The sequence below is a fragment of the Typopeltis vanoorti genome, chromosome 12, assembly GCF_054136105.1.
Source record: "Typopeltis vanoorti isolate ZY-2024b chromosome 12, IOZ_Tvanoo_1.0, whole genome shotgun sequence".
Taxonomy (NCBI): domain Eukaryota; kingdom Metazoa; phylum Arthropoda; class Arachnida; order Uropygi; family Thelyphonidae; genus Typopeltis; species Typopeltis vanoorti.
In genome coordinates, this window is record NC_143560.1 from 52,501,425 (window position 1) to 52,519,288 (window position 17,864).

At 35.5% G+C, this 17,864-nt stretch overlaps 1 protein-coding gene across 4 annotated transcripts in view; it reads right to left on the reverse strand.

Moving 5' to 3' along the window:
• The window catches only part of faf (ubiquitin carboxyl-terminal hydrolase-like faf), a 1,099,079-nt gene that overhangs the window by 394,268 nt on the left and 686,947 nt on the right, over nt 1–17,864 (reverse strand). For all 4 annotated transcript variants that reach the window (XM_090401226.1, XM_090401227.1, XM_090401224.1 and 1 more), the window contains one exon: nt 10,647–10,722. In XM_090401226.1, coding sequence (XP_090257352.1) covers nt 10,647–10,722 — 76 coding nt within the window. The remainder of the gene's footprint in view (nt 1–10,646; nt 10,723–17,864) is intronic.

A 17,864-nucleotide genomic window follows, 5' to 3' on the forward strand; every position in this document is an offset into this window, starting at 1 on the left:
CACTTCGCATCCATGATAACCTTCACATGTATAGATGTCTTGGCCGGTAGCGTGGTTAATCAAAATGTCCTAAACTCTGACAAAGAATCAAACCATCTTTTCCAATCCACAGGCATGTGCTGTTTCATTCTCAACCGGGCAATAAATGGGTGAATAAATAAGAGCAGCTTATATCCTTGCAGTGGACCTATATTAAGAGTAGATGGAAAAAGAAATCGAGTGTTGCCCAAGCATTTAGTTGAAAAGTTTAAGAAAAATTCATGCACCATCACATAAAACATGTGAATGAAATGAAAATGGCAGAGGCATTATTATTAATAACAAATCTCCATGGTATCAATTTCCTTATTTTATTTATTTACTTATTACTCAAACAAGGTAATTATCAAATGAAACATCTGTTCAATATGATATGTTAACATGTTAGGTACTTAACAGAGGTTTTTTTTTTGTTATCTTAACAGTTTTTTGTCTGGTCTCTTATCAGAAACAACAGTTCATAACAGCTGTCAGGCCACTAATCAAAAGCACTAAGAAAAGGTGAATATACAAGCACTGGCAGAGTCTGTCTTTTAATATAAAAGCCAAAGCAGCTCCAATGCTTAAGATTATATTCTCATAAGCTCTCTGATAAAGTTGAAACTTCCAAGTTTCAACTTTTCAGTTTAAGCTACATCACAATATTCTTATACTAAAGTATTACTAATTTAGTCAACTGCTGATCCTACTAACCTGACTAGTGGTGATAAAAACTTATAAAAATCGGAGTCCTATGTTTACAGGCGACCTGGAAAACATTTCAACCATATTATCTGCTGTTCTAGTTTTAGAAGATGATGGTTTAGTGGCCTAAGACCTATTATGATTGTAAGATATTAGTATTCAAAATAATGGCTGAGGTTATTACTATATAGTGTAAAGAATCCTGAAATTGTGGATTGCTGGAGATTTAAATACCTATTTATTGGGGACAATCTATCTCATCTCATCTCATTTTCCTTTTACCCTCTTTTACCTTGCGGTGTCGAGAGTTTATTAATCATCGGACCTCAAATCGTTCACAGGATAAGGTGGTCAGCCCTATGTCCTGTAGTGTTGAGTTCTCAAGGTTGGTTTGCCTGCTTTGCGGGATGAAAAAACCCTAGGATAAACTGGGGGAAAAAACCTACTCTCCGTGCCCAAGACCGGCTAACTTGGCTATGGCTGAGGAAGATCCTTCAGCTCCTCATGTTCGATTCGACAGGAATCGAACCTAGGACACTCCTTCCCCAGGCATATGGTTGCGAAGCACACAGCCACTAGGCTAACGTCACAGACTTGGTGACAACTATGAGGATTAAATGTGGGTCATCCACATTCTTGAAATTTTTAGGCCATCATTGTTGCTAAGATTTGAGGAGTGATATGCAGAGCTTTTATAAAATTTATGTTGCACTAGGTTTAAGTATGATATTAAGAACGTGCTTTTCCAATGAATTTGGTAGAATATATCCACAAATAATTGGCAAGGACAATTTTCCATAATTGTTTAATTGGCTATTTCTTTCTTTTTTATGGATTGGAATTGTGCATCCCGATTCAACAATACATATCAAGTTACAGGTGCACTGGATTTAGTACATGGCAAGGTAGGAAGAGGGATCCTTGGAAGGGTTGAATAAGTTCTTTAATTTTGTGAGACGTTTAAAGATAGCAGCATTAAGATTGTATTAGTGCATTATGTTTATTTTTTCCGATATTCCTTTAAAATATGGGATTACTATCATTCTACTGGAACTATTTTTCAGTGTGGATGCAAAGAATTTTTTTGCATTGCTTTATTTTTGCCAGGGAAATTGTTTCTAAATAATTTGCAGATAATTTGTAATAAATGCTTAAGAATTTGCTCACTGGAGGAATCTGTTATTCCTCTATTTTTGAGCATTAATAATGCCAATTTTATTTCTAAAATTATAATTTTATTTTTATGCTTAATTCTATGTTATTTATTTATTTTGTTTCTACTCACAGTGTCATTCAGTATAACTCACTTATGAAATTTTTGCTATCACAATAAAAGAAAATGAAGATCTCACTTGATGAACATAGATGCATTTATCTTCTCCTACTAAGCAAGGTTCTTTAAACTTTTTCTTTGTTTTACTGGAGCAAGAATAAAAATAATCACTCTGGCAATAGGAGTTTCAATATCAATTTCACAGCTACTCATTGGAGAGTGGATAAAGACATGCACATAAATTTTTCCGAGATCATTTAATTCGGTAGTTTTTTCCCCTCCTTTCTAGCTCTCATTATCCAGTGATAATGTTCTAAAAAAGCTGACAACTAACGTGATTACTGAGATTCAAAACGATACTCAAGTGACAAAATGGCTGCCATTACTACAGTCAATGCCATTAATACATCCAATGTTATTTCTATATAAATCTGTAAGAATTACAATATGCAGTAAGCAAATTTGCTGCTCCTTAGTAGGTTATGTATTGGATCCACGATTCCTACTGGCTCTGGAAACAGACATATCTTGCTTGGGGATGAGCATGTTTGAAAGCAATGAGGTTTGTTGTGAGACATCTGCAGAAGATGCTCTAGACTTTGCTCTGAGCTTCTTTAGCTTCCTTACCCTCCCCTCCCCCCTAGACCTACTTGGTGTATACCAGGTTCCTTGCAGCTGTAAGCTGTCCTACTTTGGCCAAACAGGCAGGACAGGACTACATCCAGTTTCACCAATACAGCCACTCTGGTGTTGCTGACCATGCGCTGCATACCTGCCATAGAAATCGGTGGAAAAAAGCCATGTAATAGACTGTAGTAAATACAAATATGAAAGGCTTTTCATGGAATCAGCTTCAGCCCTAAGAAACAATCCAAACCTCAACAAATTTGGCTGCATGAGACTGCCCTAAATTTGGGAAACCTACATCAGAAGAACTTCAGCCCAATCACCCAAGAATACCAACACTGCCCACTAGGGGGAACCATCAGGACTTTTAGGAAAAATAATAGCTTCCTGCTTCTTCCTCACTTACTGTTTTTTGTGCCTGCGTGCACGTGTCTTGTTCTTAAGTTTCTTGAAAATGGTAACATGATGTTGCCGAAATACTGAAGTATATTAAAATTTATTTTAATGTATATCCTAGTTGACGTTGTAATTTCCTTAAATTATTTAGTAAAAAATATGGTCTTTATTCTCATTCTATTTATTGCCCCATCAGGCACAGATGGCAGAGCAGCAACAGGCAGTCTAGAGAGTGACCATACTTCTGATACTTAAAGCAGTGCAAAGGGTCCAGTCGAGCCTCCACAGCTCAGTCGGTATAGATGAAGCCATTTGGTTAGAAAGCCCTCAATTTGATTCCCGTCCAAGATGTGAGGAACCTGTATCTGGTCTCATATTGAGGGAGAGGATTTTTTCACCTGGAAACTCGGGTTTTCCATCTCTCAGAACAGGAAAACCTGCTCTGTGAACACACACAGATTGACAGCCATGAATACTTGCCCTTAGGGGACGCAGCAGAGGAGTGATGAGCCAGCTGCATTAATTCGCCATAAACCTCTCATTAGGGGACTCAACCAGTCTTAAAAATGGATGAAAAGGGAAGGAAGGAAGGGTCCATGGTGCAGAGCCAGACAGGGCAGCTGAAATACCCTGCTTTCAGAGAAGTTGAAGGGTTAGGCATGATGAATGTAGGAAGGGATGGTCACCTGTTTCTATTGGAAACGGGTGACCATCCCTTTTCCATATGGCTGTCATTCCTTGGTCTTTCAGTTTGAAGCAACTCTGCTCTCAGGACCGCTGAGGAAGTCCCACTTTGATATTACTCCTTGAGATTATTATTATTATTATGACACCTACAGGGACTCCAAAGACTCATCGAGGGAGGGCACCTACTCTACAACTCTCCGTCTTCACTACTCAATCCACGAATGAACCACAACTACACCAACGCCATCTACCACTCACCACCATTACTAGTATTTTCACAGACAATCACAAACATCCATGCCTACGGCAGAATTTGAACCCACAGCCTTTTGGCTGGAGAGCAGATACGCTAACCACTCGGTCAACCAGACTGACCAAAAATTAGATATATTCAGTTTTTTTTTTTTTTTTTTTTTTGGGGGGGGGGGAGAGCAAATGGCCGTAGTTGGTATTTCCCTGATAGATGTTGCACAAATGAGTTGTTCTGATTGTGAATCGGTTGCTGTTTCAATAAGAATGTCTTCAGAATTGAGATTTTTTTTAACTGATTTTAGAGATCCTGTCAACTATTCCAAGCCCTGCTTGTATGGAGGGTGACATTTTCTAACGTGGGCACTTACACGTTGAATGTAAAATTAAGAATGATAGTATATTTGTTACTGTCTCTGATGCTTTCTGTTTATTATTTTTGTTTTCCATTGATGTGCAAATAATTTCCGAAATTGGCTAGGACCTGTTGAAGGCTGCTGATAAATCAGAAGATGAAAAATTACTCATTCTCAAAAGGAACTTGGTTCAGCACCAGAGCTCCTGATATACCACTGAGCCAGGCATGGATGCCCAATCTCTGGCAAGCAATGACTGCACTCATAAGTAGAATGGCGGGATTAATCTGGATGCCATATCAGCACTACAGAAAGCTTTGAGCTCCATCCCCAGACCATAGTGGGGAAAACTTACTGCAATGCAGGCAAGCCCACTAGACAACTGATCCTGCAAGGGCCATCCAGGACTACCCATCTTGCTGAAACAGGGTACCAAAGGAGTACAAAACTACTAGGATTCTCCTTCCTAATAGTCACACATGGGATTCAATACAGTGACAAGGTGTTGGATCCCAGTGATTGTGGTCTGGAAGATTGGCGAGTGAAAAATGAGTGAAGTATAGAAAAAGAGGAAGAATAAAAAGAGTCCGTGGAAGAGTGGACCTCCCAAGATGGGAGGTCTGCTCTACCACGAACAGGTACTTCACATGGAGAGGAACATGGACCAAATAATGAAAAATGTCATAGATGTATTTGAGCTAAACTCTGGGTTTTAAAGTCAGGGAATCTAGAGTCTATTTCTCAAAAGTTCCCAAGTAAAAATTGGCTATAGGAGGAATAGTAGCAAGAACAGGATCATATCTTTTTTTTGGGTGTGAAAATTAATTTGCCACATGAAGTAACCAGAATGTAGTATATGGACAAACAGTACTTAATATCTGCAAAAAATTTGTTCCATAAAAGAAGAATAGTATAACTTAGTGAGATAGTGAGGAAAGGACAGCTACATAAAAACTGACTAATATATCACCTTTACTGTTGTTAATTTTGTTTATTAAAAAGGGATATATGAATTCTTAGCTAGATTTTTTTAAAGGTATTATAATAATCTACTGTTTATCTAACTACACTGTGAAGGCACTTTGCCATTTTGATAACTGGAGGATCAAATAAAATGAAGTATAATTAGATGACACTGTACCTGAAGTTGGTTGACATGAATTGGATAAACTGTAGATTACTGCACTTCAACATAGTAGTACTCTCTACAATTTTGCCATAATGACTAGTGCTAATTATTGTGTAGCAATGAAGAAAATATATTGAATATAATGTCTGAATATAAATATTCAAAAAAGCAAATACAGCAATCCCTTGACTTACGTCCGTGATCCCATAAGGGAATAAATAACATTTTCGGCTATACTTTCAAACAAGATGCAAGCAAGCGCAAAGTAAAAAGGTTTCTATTTAGCAACAATGCATCATGCGCAGCGGCAACAATAGTGGCAACCTCCCTCAGCAGTCAGCACGTGTCGTCGACAGTTCCTTCGTTGATTTTGTGTTTGAGAAATAGGTTATTTGTGTATTTATCATTAAACATTCTGCGATATTTTGTGCAAACATGGTCCCCTACACGGACAATCAAAAACCCTAGTGAAGAATCACAGAAAAAGAAGAGAGCAATTGATCTTGAAATGAAGTTGCAAGTTATAAAGCAACACGAAGCTGGTAAGTCCGTCAATGTGATCGCATATGACGGATAGTTTCATTACTGATTATTATACTTTTCTTTTTAAAAAAAATTAGCATATAAATGTATCTCTCTGGATTCCATCATGATGTATCCCTAGGATAGACAACTAGACAAATGCTAATTCTGAGACAATGGATATTTTATTTTCAAATTCATGGATGCTTTTCAAATGCTTCCTGAAGTGAGTGATGGCGTCTTCTAGCTCTACAGCTACAAGCAGTAGCAAAAATTTCACCTATGAATTTTGTGACTTTATTTCAGATCAGGATTAATAATGTTCCTCGTGGAAAGGCTTAGACATTGGTTATGCATTTTTTACTAAATGATTTAAGGAAATTACAACGTCAACTAGTATATACATTAAAATAAATTTTAATATACTTCAATATTTTGGCAACGTCATGTTGCCATTTTCAAGAAACTTACGAACAAGACACGTGCACGCAGGCACAACAAACAGTAAGTGAGGAAGAAGCAGCAAGCTATTATTTCTCCTAAAGTCCTGATGGTGCCCCCCGTCCCCCCCACCCCCCTAGCAGGCAATGTTGGTATTCTTGGGCGATTGGGCTGAAGTTCTTCTGATGTAGGTTTCCCAAATTTGAGACAGTCTCGTGCAGCCAAATTTGTTGAGGTTTGGATTGTTTCTTAGGGCTGAAGCTGATTCCATGAAAAGCCTTTCATATTTGTATTTACTACAGTGTATTATCGTGGCTTTCTTCCATCGTATCCTATGGAAGGTATCCAAGCGCATGGCCAGCAAGACCAGAGTGGCTGCATTGGTGAAGCCGGATGTAGTCCTTGTGTTCTGAAATTCTGATATGGGGGGGGCGGGTCTTTAGTAGAGTGGATAAGGGATGCCAATTTTTTATATGGCCTGTAACAAGAAGTTAAGTCATTTTTTAGGATTTTTGTAATTTTTTCCGAGGTGCCTTGGATATAGGGTATGGTGATGGATTTAGAGTAATCCTTGTTGTAGGGGGGTTGTGGTTTACTGGCTTCAATATTTTTTTGGATTTTTTTTTTTGGGGGGGGGGGGGGGGGAGGCAGCCACTGGCTGAGAAAGTGTTGAGGATGTGGTTTAGTTCTGTAGTTAGGGCATTGTCATTTGAACAGATAAATTTAGCTCTGTTGTGTAGTGTTTTAATGACTCCATATTGTTGCGAGGAGGGGTGGTGGGATTGTTGATTCAGCAGGAACATAATAATGTTCCTGCTGAATGTTTAACGTATAAACAGATTACAAACTAAGAACTATACTTTTAAAATAATCTAAGAACTGCCTTTTTAAAATCATGAATATATCCGGGAAATTTAAAAACAAAATATGTATATATATATATATATATATATATATATATATAACAAGCCAGTTTATTTTTACCATAAGTGATATATGAGCAAACAATTTTCAATAAATTCAATATTCTTCAACTAGTTTTAAAAAATTCATTGTTTGGTCTCTGGAGTTGATATGATATTAATAATTGCAGTAGGTTTACAACCTTTCATATAACATTAGCAGTACATTAAAAATTATTAATATGTAGTTGATGGTACAAAAATTCGATTTTTGTTACCGTGTGTCATTGATATGTAAGATATATAAATATTTCCCTTATCTCATATATATTGAAATCATTCTGGAAATGCAAATTCCTCAGAGTGTATTTATCAGTGGCTTAAACATAAAAAACTTTCTCACCACATTGACCATATTTTTCAATCTCTGAAAGGTCAGTTCTTCATTTGCTGACAGATAGATAGCAAAACTGATGCAGAAGTCATACATTTCCCTTATACAAGTAGTAAAATGGTGAATCCTCATATTTTAAAATACTCTGGATCAGAAGTAGCTGTTTTCTTATTTGTTTTCTTTATTATAATATAAAAATAAAATAAATAAAATTCTGAAACTGACCACTTAACCAGACACATTCTTTCTCTACAGTTCATGATCTTACATAAAAGATGTGTTTTTATAAATGAAGAAAATATCTGGCCTGATTGACTGGAGTGGTCAACAAGGCTGGAAATTTTCTACAACCACAAACATCTGTGGTGGTCATAGATGTTTACAAATGTTTGTGATTGAAGATGGAAAATGGTAGTAGGTGATCTGAAGTGGCTTGATAAAATTCAGTTTATTATGTAAGAAATAAAAAAAATTAAGTAATAATGAAAATATCTAGCTCACTCTTGGTACTAAATTTGCAACCTCTCATGGAGGTGACCATTTAGTTTTTAAGTTAGATCGAAGTGAATATCATATGGAAAAATATATAAGAAAGTTTTCAAAGGAATCAAATTTGAGCTACTTTCAGAAACAAACTGCACTCAACTATACAATTCAGTGAATGGATGGCAGAAAAAACACCAAGAGATAGCTGGACTAATGCAGTTAGAAGTACCTTACAAGACTGAAATATATGGCAATATTCAAGTCCTCGCATATAACAGACTAATTTGGAAGAAAACTATCAATACAAAATATGTAGTGCTATCATAGTATTCTGTATACCCTTGAAAGTACATATCAGGATTGAGAAAAGCAATCATAAAATTTTACTCTGGGAGGTTGCTCAATGTGGACTCCTCAGTCAAGTAAGTATTTATATGTAACTACAAAGTTGGTGATTATGACAAACATAAGAGAAGCTTGGAGCAGTGATATGGCATAAGAATCTATAAGGAAAGAATGTTATTAGTGCACAAGAATTGTTTGAGAAAGACAGGACTGGATTGCATACCCAGGGTCAGAAGAAGAGCGACTAGTATGGTAAGGAAGGCTAAATGAGATAATGAGAGGAAATTGTCTAAGCAGGACAAAGTAAATCCAAAATAAAATTTTCCCTATGCACCAAGAAAGAGAGAGAATGATTATGGAAGCACCAAATGGACAGGGAGATAAAGTGGAGGTGCTCGTATGCTGAGCACCGTGAATATTAACGTGAATACAGCAGTGGGATTGGATGGCATGTCAGCAGGTGTACTATAAGAATGTACAAAAAAACCAGTAGTACCTCTGACAAAGTCGTTTAATTCAAGTCTGAGTTCTGGCAAAGGTTCCAAGGGGGAGGAAAGGAGGTAAAATGGCTCAATTATATAAAGGTACCTCCAAGACAGAAGTAGCAAATTACAGACTGATTAGTGTAAAGTATCAAAAAAGTTGGTTAAAGGTAAAATTCAGAAATGGGTGAATAGCAACATGATACTCTATGGTGAGCAGCACAGCTTTGTAAGCCTGCCTTAGTAATTTATTCCATTTTTTTATTTTTTATAAATGTGACAACATAAATGGTTACACTATGATACTGCTAGATTTGCAAAGACATTTGGAAGAATACTACATGGAAAACTGTTAAAAAAAGTTGTAGCAAATGCAAATGATGCTGGTAGCATGAATTGGGAGAATCAAAGCCAATGAAGATGCATAGTGGAGTGCCTCAAGATTCTTTATTTAAGTCACTACTCTTTAATTTGTGCAATAATGATGTAGCAGAAGATCTGAGGAGAGAGGAAATATTCAGTTGTTAGTTGATGATGCAAAATTGGGATGGACAACAGTTGATAAAGGTGATGTAGATATCCCAAAGAATGATTTAAATAAATTGGCTAGTCTGAGAAAAGGACAATAGCTGTTTTTTTTAAGAGGGCAGAATGTAGCATTACGCACTTCAAGATGAAAAGATTACATAATTCATATGATACTTCAACTAGGGACAGTTGAAATTTGGAGGGCATATCGCAAAAGTTGGCACAATAACTCAAAGGATTACTTGGATATTGAAGAACATACTGATAAGTAAAGATAATGAGGTTATTATTATTCTCTGTAAGACTATGACAGAGCCTCTGTACCTCAGGTCTCTTTTGACTAAAGGTGAGTTAGCCGGTCTCATATGAAAGGTTTTTTTCAACCAGAAACTAGGGTTTTTTTTTGTCCTATATTCTGTAGGGTTTCGGTTTCGAATACCTAAATGGTGAACTGTGGGTCTATGCATGAGCATAAATCAACAACATGAAGGCTATGATATAGTTACATCTTGATCACTGTGCACAGATTTGGTTACTTGGGTTTCTTGAGGATTAGGTGGTGGTGAAGACCAGAGATGAGTGACCAAGCTGGTGACAGGTTAGTGGAATGCTCCCAATGAAGATAGACTGAAGATGTGTAGGTTGGAGAGGTTAGTCCACAGGAGGAAGAGAGTGAACATGATAAGTTGAGAATTCTATCTCAACTTATCATGTTCACTCTCTTTTTCATCCCAATTTCTGTTTTACTGCCTTTTCTTTAACATGACTATTATGTTACACTCATTATTACTGTTCAATCTATGATATAGGATGAACTACAGCTGAATGGGTTTGGTGTTGGGAGAAATTATTCAGTAAAAGAGTGAATATAAAGAAAGGATTAGAAAAAGTTACTCTAGTTGACTAGAAATGCAGTTAAATCTTTCTTCAGGTGGCCCAGTGCTGAGAATGCAAACACCACTTCCACTGATCTACACAGGCTTTTTACAAATAAATAAATGTTTAAATCAGGAAGCAATATGCAAATAGGAGTTGAAATTTGTTATAAACTAATCCATATTTTTAATGACAGGAATGTTATTAAAAAAGAAACTAAACACTATTACCTCATCATCTTCCATTCTACATTCTGTTACTTCTCCATCATCAAACTTGTACCACTTAGAGGTACCATCACTATGCCTGGGGAAAAAAAAAAAATCTTTAAAATGCCATTTGTCTCACCTTGGAAGTATGTAAGTAGAAAACAGTTAAATGATATACAAGAATACCCATAACAGAAGAAAATAAGTTTGAACAGTTTACATAAAAATTACATTCATACACTGTAATTCTCGTAGAAAGGCTTATACACTGGTTATACATAATTATTAATTGACTTAAGGAATTCACAACATACAATAGAATATAATTAAATTAAACTTTAATATATATTTCCAGTATTTCGGCAACGTCACATTGCCATTTTCAAATGAACTTATAATAAAGACACGTACACACAGGCACTACATACAATAAATGAGGATGAAGCAGGAAGCTATCGTTTCTCCTAAAAGTCCTGATGGTGCTCCCTAGCAGGCTATGTAGGTATTCTTGACCATTGGCTGAAGGTCTCATGATGTATGTCTCCCAAATTTGGGACAGTCTCATGCAATCAAATTTGTTGAGGTTTGGCATGTTTCTTAGGGCTGAGGCTGATTCCATGAAAAGTCTTTCAAACTTGAACTTGCTATGGTGTATTATTGTGGCTTTCTTCCACTTTCCCTAGAAAGCCACATTCTAGGGAAAGTGTCTTGCAGATTCTGGATACATGCCACATATTGTGGCATGTATCCAGAATCTGCAAGACAAGGGTGCTATACTGGTGAAACCGGATGTAGTCCTTGTGTTCCAAAATTCTGATATTCGCTGTCCTGCCTGTTTGGCTAAAGTAGGATAGCTTACAGCTGCAAGGGACCTGGTATACACCAGGTAGGTCTAGGGAAAGTGGTCAGTCTTTAGTGGAGCAGATAAAGGATGCCAATTTTCTATATGGTCTGTAATAAGAGGTCGAGTCATGTTTTCTTAAGATTTTGGTAATTTTTTCCAAGGTGCCTCAGATGTAGGAAATGGTGATGGATTTAGAGTAATCCTTGTTGTGTGTGTGTGTGTAGGGGGGAGAATTGTGGTTTGCTGGTTTCAATATTTTTTGGATTTTTTTGGGGTGGGGGGGGGGGTAGCCATTGGCTGATTAAGTGTTGAGGATGTGATTTAGTTCAGTGGTTAGGGCGTTGTCATTTGAACAGATTAGTTTAGCCCTGTTGTATAGTGTACCCACTCTCCCCACCCTTGGCCAACTTCTTTATGGAGACTTTTGAAGAGAAAGCCTTAAACTCTGCCCCACAAAAACCAACCATATGGCTTTGCTACATTGATGATGTATTCACTATTTGGCCACATGGCTCTGACACACTCCTCTCCTTCTTAACACACTTAAACCTTGCCCAACTTCTTTATGGAGACTTTTGAAGAGAAAGCCTTAAACTCTTCCCCACAAAAACCAATCATATGGCTTCGCTACGTTGATGATGTGTTCACTATTTGGCCACATGGCTCTGACACACTCCTCTCCTTCTTAACACACTTAAACAACCAACACCTCATAATCAAGTTCACCCTAGAGAAAGAGGAAAACAACAGCCACCCTTTCCTAGACACACTAGTCACCCGCCAGCCTGATGGAATCTTGGTTTTCTCTGTTTATAGAAAACCCACCCATACAGGCAGATACATTCACCAACAATCCCCCACCCCACAACAATATGGAGTTATTAGGACACTATACAACAGGACAAAACTAATCTGTTCAAATGACAATGCCCTAACCACAACTAAATCAACATGCTCAACACTTTTTCAGCCAATGGTTTCCCCCCCCCCCAAAAAAAAATATTGAAACAAGTAAACCACAACCCTTCCCCCCCCTTCGCAACAAGGATTACTCTAAATCCAAAGGCACCTTGGAAAAAATTACCAAAATCTTAAGAAAACATGATTTGACCTCTTGTTACAGACCATATAAAAAATTGGCATCCCTTATCCGCTCCACTAAAGACCAACCCCTTCCCCTAGACCTACCTGGTGTATACCATGTCCCTTGCAGCTGTAAGCTGAAAAATATAGTTATTATTTTTGAAATAGGGAAACATGAGAAAAAAAGCCTAGAAAATCTTGAGATCATTAGCTCTTTCAAAAATAATGGAATATGGACCTGACTCAATAAAGATCTACACAGATGGCTCGAAAAATCCAAATTGCAATTCTGGGAGTGGCATACTCATCTATGGCTCTCAAAATACAGAACTAAAAACAAACAAAAGTATAGGATGCAACTCATACCATGCATAATTAATAGCCATTAACACAGCACTGCAACATTGGGATAAACAAAATCCAAAGGAATTTATATTTTTTACAGATTCCTTAGCAGCCTTCAAAGCTATTAAGAACTGCTACACTAGCCATCAAGAAATACTTAGAGACAGCAAAAAACATAAACAAACTACATAAGGATTCCGATATAATTTTCCAATGGATTCCATCCAATGTGGGATAAAAGGGAAATGAAACTGCAGATGAAGTAGCAAAAATGGCTGAAACATCAAGTGATACCACAGATTTTGATCCTTTTAAAACTACTCAAAAAGAAAACATAAAAAGAATGATTCTCCAGGACATGACTCACCACTGATATTCAGCAGAAAAATCAGGAGCTACCATCAACTTGAAGTTCAATCGCAGTGTCACTATGATCTCTCACCTCAAGACTCACCACACAAGACCAATCAAGTTTAGCAATGGCACAAAAGTCTTCCCCATCTGCAAAATCTGTAACATCAAGGAAGCATCACACGGCATTTACTAAATTGTAAGCATATTTCATATATGTTAGCTACTTTCAGGGCAGCATCCTTAAGTGAGATCCTTTCTGATGCTAATCAAATCCAACACCCGTTGATCTTGAGTTTTTTCTTTCAAGTGCTACTTGAGATTGTCTTGTAACCATGAATAAATTCTCTATATACATGTATATACATATATATAGTGCTTTTCATAGGGTTTTGGAATATGTTATAATGAATTACTCAGTAATAATAATACACATTTATATTCACTTAATTGATCTTTTTACTCCCAAGGCAGCAGCAGTAATTTGAAGGTGAATGGAGATATGGATTCAACAAATACGAACATGTTGAATGACTTGTTGTGGATTAAGAAATATGGCAACAAACTCGGTGAGAGTTCTCACTGCTGCTGAGATGTCTTTGTCTCTTTCATTTCTTTATTATTATTAATGTCACACTGAAGAATGTAAAAGAAGTGTGGATGCTTTTGTTAAATGTGTGTGGTCTGTTTGTTACTGTAAAATGGTGTTAAGTGCAAATATGTGCAGGTAAGACAATGCTTTCATTACTTTGTGTGAAAAATATGGAATCAAGATTAAAAAGTGAACTTCTCATTATTAATCATTAATAATGAGAAGTTCATCATTATGTATATCTTATAAAGGTAATTCTAAATCTAAATAGATTCAAGAAAACATGCTAGTATGGCATATGTGATCCCCAATGATTTGGATATAATCAACAAATCACTGGGGTCACATATGCCATACTAGCATGTTTTCTGGAGACTGAAAAGTTCTGATAAACACCTAGAACAAAAATGATATTAAAGCAATTGATATAAACACAAGAAAGAACATATATTAAAACCCATTAACTCCCATGTTTCATCAAATTGTAAGAATGTACTTTTTCTTTTAGGATATATAAAAGAAGACATGTCAGAGATTTTGAAGAAATTTGAACTTTTCAGACCTCCCCTCGTATGATTAAAGTAGCTATGTTGCACAATAATAAGAAGCTTCCAAACAATAATTTGCTTCCAAGTAATAAGGTACAAGGTATATTATTTAAACTGAGGAGTTAAAAATAATGCATTACTTCTGAATATACTAGGAATATTTGTAAAACATTGCACATTTTTGTCCCTTTTTTGTGTGTAATAGCACAAAAGAAACTTCTGCTTCTTAAGCAGTAGATAAATATTATGCAGCAGTATCTTCTATCTGAAGATAAGTTCAACAGTAGATGTGAAAATTAATACTTCATAGTTTCAAAAGAAACTAATAAATACAGGTAATTCTGGTATAATGCGGATGTTAGGTTCCACAGAAATTCCGTGTTATATAAATCACGTTAGAAAGACTCAAATCACATAGAAAAAGTAGGCTTATGTTCCGAAATCGTTTTTTTTTTTTTTTAATTATATAAACAACAATGACATATCCAACAAAAATATATTTTTATTTAATTCAAGTAATTCGTGTAAGTTAAGAAAATATAAACTATGAAACAAATACATAGTATAAAATTATAAAAATGACAAATTGTACGTAAATTTCATTGCACATAATGCATAAATATTTGAGGCGAAATAAAATAAAGTGCATATTTTAATCTTTCATAGCACAAGGATTTCAGGATCAATTAATAAACATTGGTTTTGTCATGTAATCATCTTGTGCATTACTACAAAACAGAGTAATTCTATCTTTGAAAAATTGGAATCTAGGAGCTGATCTTTTATTTTTCAAAATATAGGTTCATTCCAATATGACCCAGATTCATCTGCATTGAACACCTGGTCTGCACTATAAATGTTTATAAACTTTGAGAACTTTTTGTTTAATAAGATTTTCGTCCAAAGGAATTTTCTTTTGAGTGCAATTAGAGATTTCTCCATTTTTTACACTAGAATATCGCATACACAAGCAACGTGCTTTGCACTTATCATTGGGCCAACAATAAACACTTTCTTGGATTTTATGTTCATTTCATTTGATTGTTCGAATTGCTGATTCATTTAAATTCAAATGCAACAATTAGTTTTTCTCTAATTTGCAGCTGATCCATGATTTTAATTTTTTCTTAGAGAGAAATGAATTTTCTTCTCAATGTTGGTTTTCCCTTTCGTTGCAGTTTGTGGCCATTACTATAAAAATAAAATTTTTACATAAAAAAAAAGCATTACATATTAATTATGTATGTAACTTACCAGAAACTAAAGTGCTCAGCTTGAGATTAACACATGATTTTTAATTAATGCACTTTCCTGCCAGAAAATGAAGACAATTTTCAACAATAAACACTTTATATGGTAAACAATTGATGTACATGCATGCTAAAGGGTATTTTCCCTAATATAAATTCGCTACTTTATTCGTACCTGCACGATACAGGCAGACAGAAATTTAACGAAGATAAAATTTGATTTTCAAGTTGCACAGTGAAAAACATATGAAAAGATAAAGGGTTACTAAAATTTGTAGACCGTATTTTTATCGAAACCATGTTGTATAAGTACCGCATTGAACAAGGGTTCAACAATTTGTAGACCATGTTATTTCGAAACCGCGTTGTGTAAGTACTGTGTTATACGAGGGTTACCTGTATATCATAACAAAAGATCACTGATGTTTTTTTATTTCCAGATTAAACCACACTAACAATCATATGGTGTTGTGAAAACTTTCTTTTTTCAACTAATGCATGTAGAAAAACCAACTTGCTTCTGCCAACAACAAAGTCCACTTTGGGTAAAATCATTCATAAATTTAATACAATAAAAAAAATTTAAGTAGCAGAATTTAAATAAACTATTATTCAAATAAAAATGCAAATATAACTTTAAAAAAGCATGTAATACAGAGGCTTTTTTCAGAATGACAAAGCAAGTATTATCACTTACATATTTAAACTTCCACTTTTACGGTTCATTTCTATATGTAGAGTTATCAAGATAATAGTATTCCATATAAAACATTAACTGTGTGAACATACTATTTCCTTTCTTACAAGAATTTCAAAACAATATAACTTCTGTTGAATAGAAAGTTTGTTTTTATATGTATAAAATGTAAAACTAAAATATGTTAAAAGTATAATGGATTTTTCAGTAGCAGCATGAATCATAAGAAAAGTAAATTTTAGATTTATTCACACAGATATATTATTTTAAAAGCAAGAAATGAAACATTTTTCTCTAAATCCTACCTTTTTATATCAAAGATCAGTGGAGAGAGTGAGTTTACTATATTTATATATTATTTTATACTCTGTTACAATATTTTAGATTCAACCTGTGATGGTGCACTGACTTCAAGGATCAACATAATGCCAAAGAATGAAGCTCAAGTATAGAAAAATTAAAATATTTACTGTACACAGTTATATATGTGTGTGTGTGTGTGTACAAATATGCACAATTCTATAGTCATTTTCTTGGTCATACAGTTCTTTCACTGCTATTGAAAAATCCATTATACATTATACTTTACTAAACACATATTTTAGTTTTACATTTTATACATATAAAATTCAATAAAACAACATCAGACCAATATCCACAGCCATTCCAACCATATTGCAACATCAGACTGGATGTAGCCAGTGTTCTCACCCAAGCTAAACCACAAAAAAGCAACCTATCAAAAAAAAGGAATCTGAAGCTCTGCAAGAGATTAAAACTAACAACAGAATAATAATTACCAAAGCAGATAATGGAAATGCCACTATGGTTTTAAACCAATCAGATAAGCTTGCCTCTTCTAGATCATTCTACTTATCTCCCTATAGACTATGATCACAACAGCACACAAATCAGAACACTCCATAGGCACCTTAAAAAGGTTACCTCTTGGCCTGTGGAAGTCACAAACAAGCCAAAACCTTATAACTCTAACCCCCCCCCCCTTCCCCAGATATATGGACTGTCAAAATTCCATAAACAGAATGCACTATTACGTTCCATTGTGGATGGCAATGATTCGCCCACATACAAATTACTCAAACATTTAGCCAAAGTGCTCACACAATATACTGGCAACACACCTTCACAAATAAAAAAACTTAGCCCACTTTAAAGCCAGTATAGAAATTCTCACACTCCAATACGCTGACATAATGGCTAGTTTTGATCTCCTTCTTATTCACTAATGTCCCACTCAGAGATACCTTAGACCTCATCCAAGACATATTTCTCCTGATATCTCAGCACTATTTCAGTTCTCAATGAACTCAGGCTATTTTGTTTGGTAAAAAAAAATTTACAAATAGATAGAGTGGACTGTCATGGGTTCTCCACCCTCATCATCCCTGGCCAACTTCTTTATGGAGACCTTTGAAGCCTTAAACTCTGCCCCACATAAATCCACTGTCTGGCTACACAACATGGATGATGTGTTCTCCATCCCAACGGCCAAGACAACCCAATTCAGC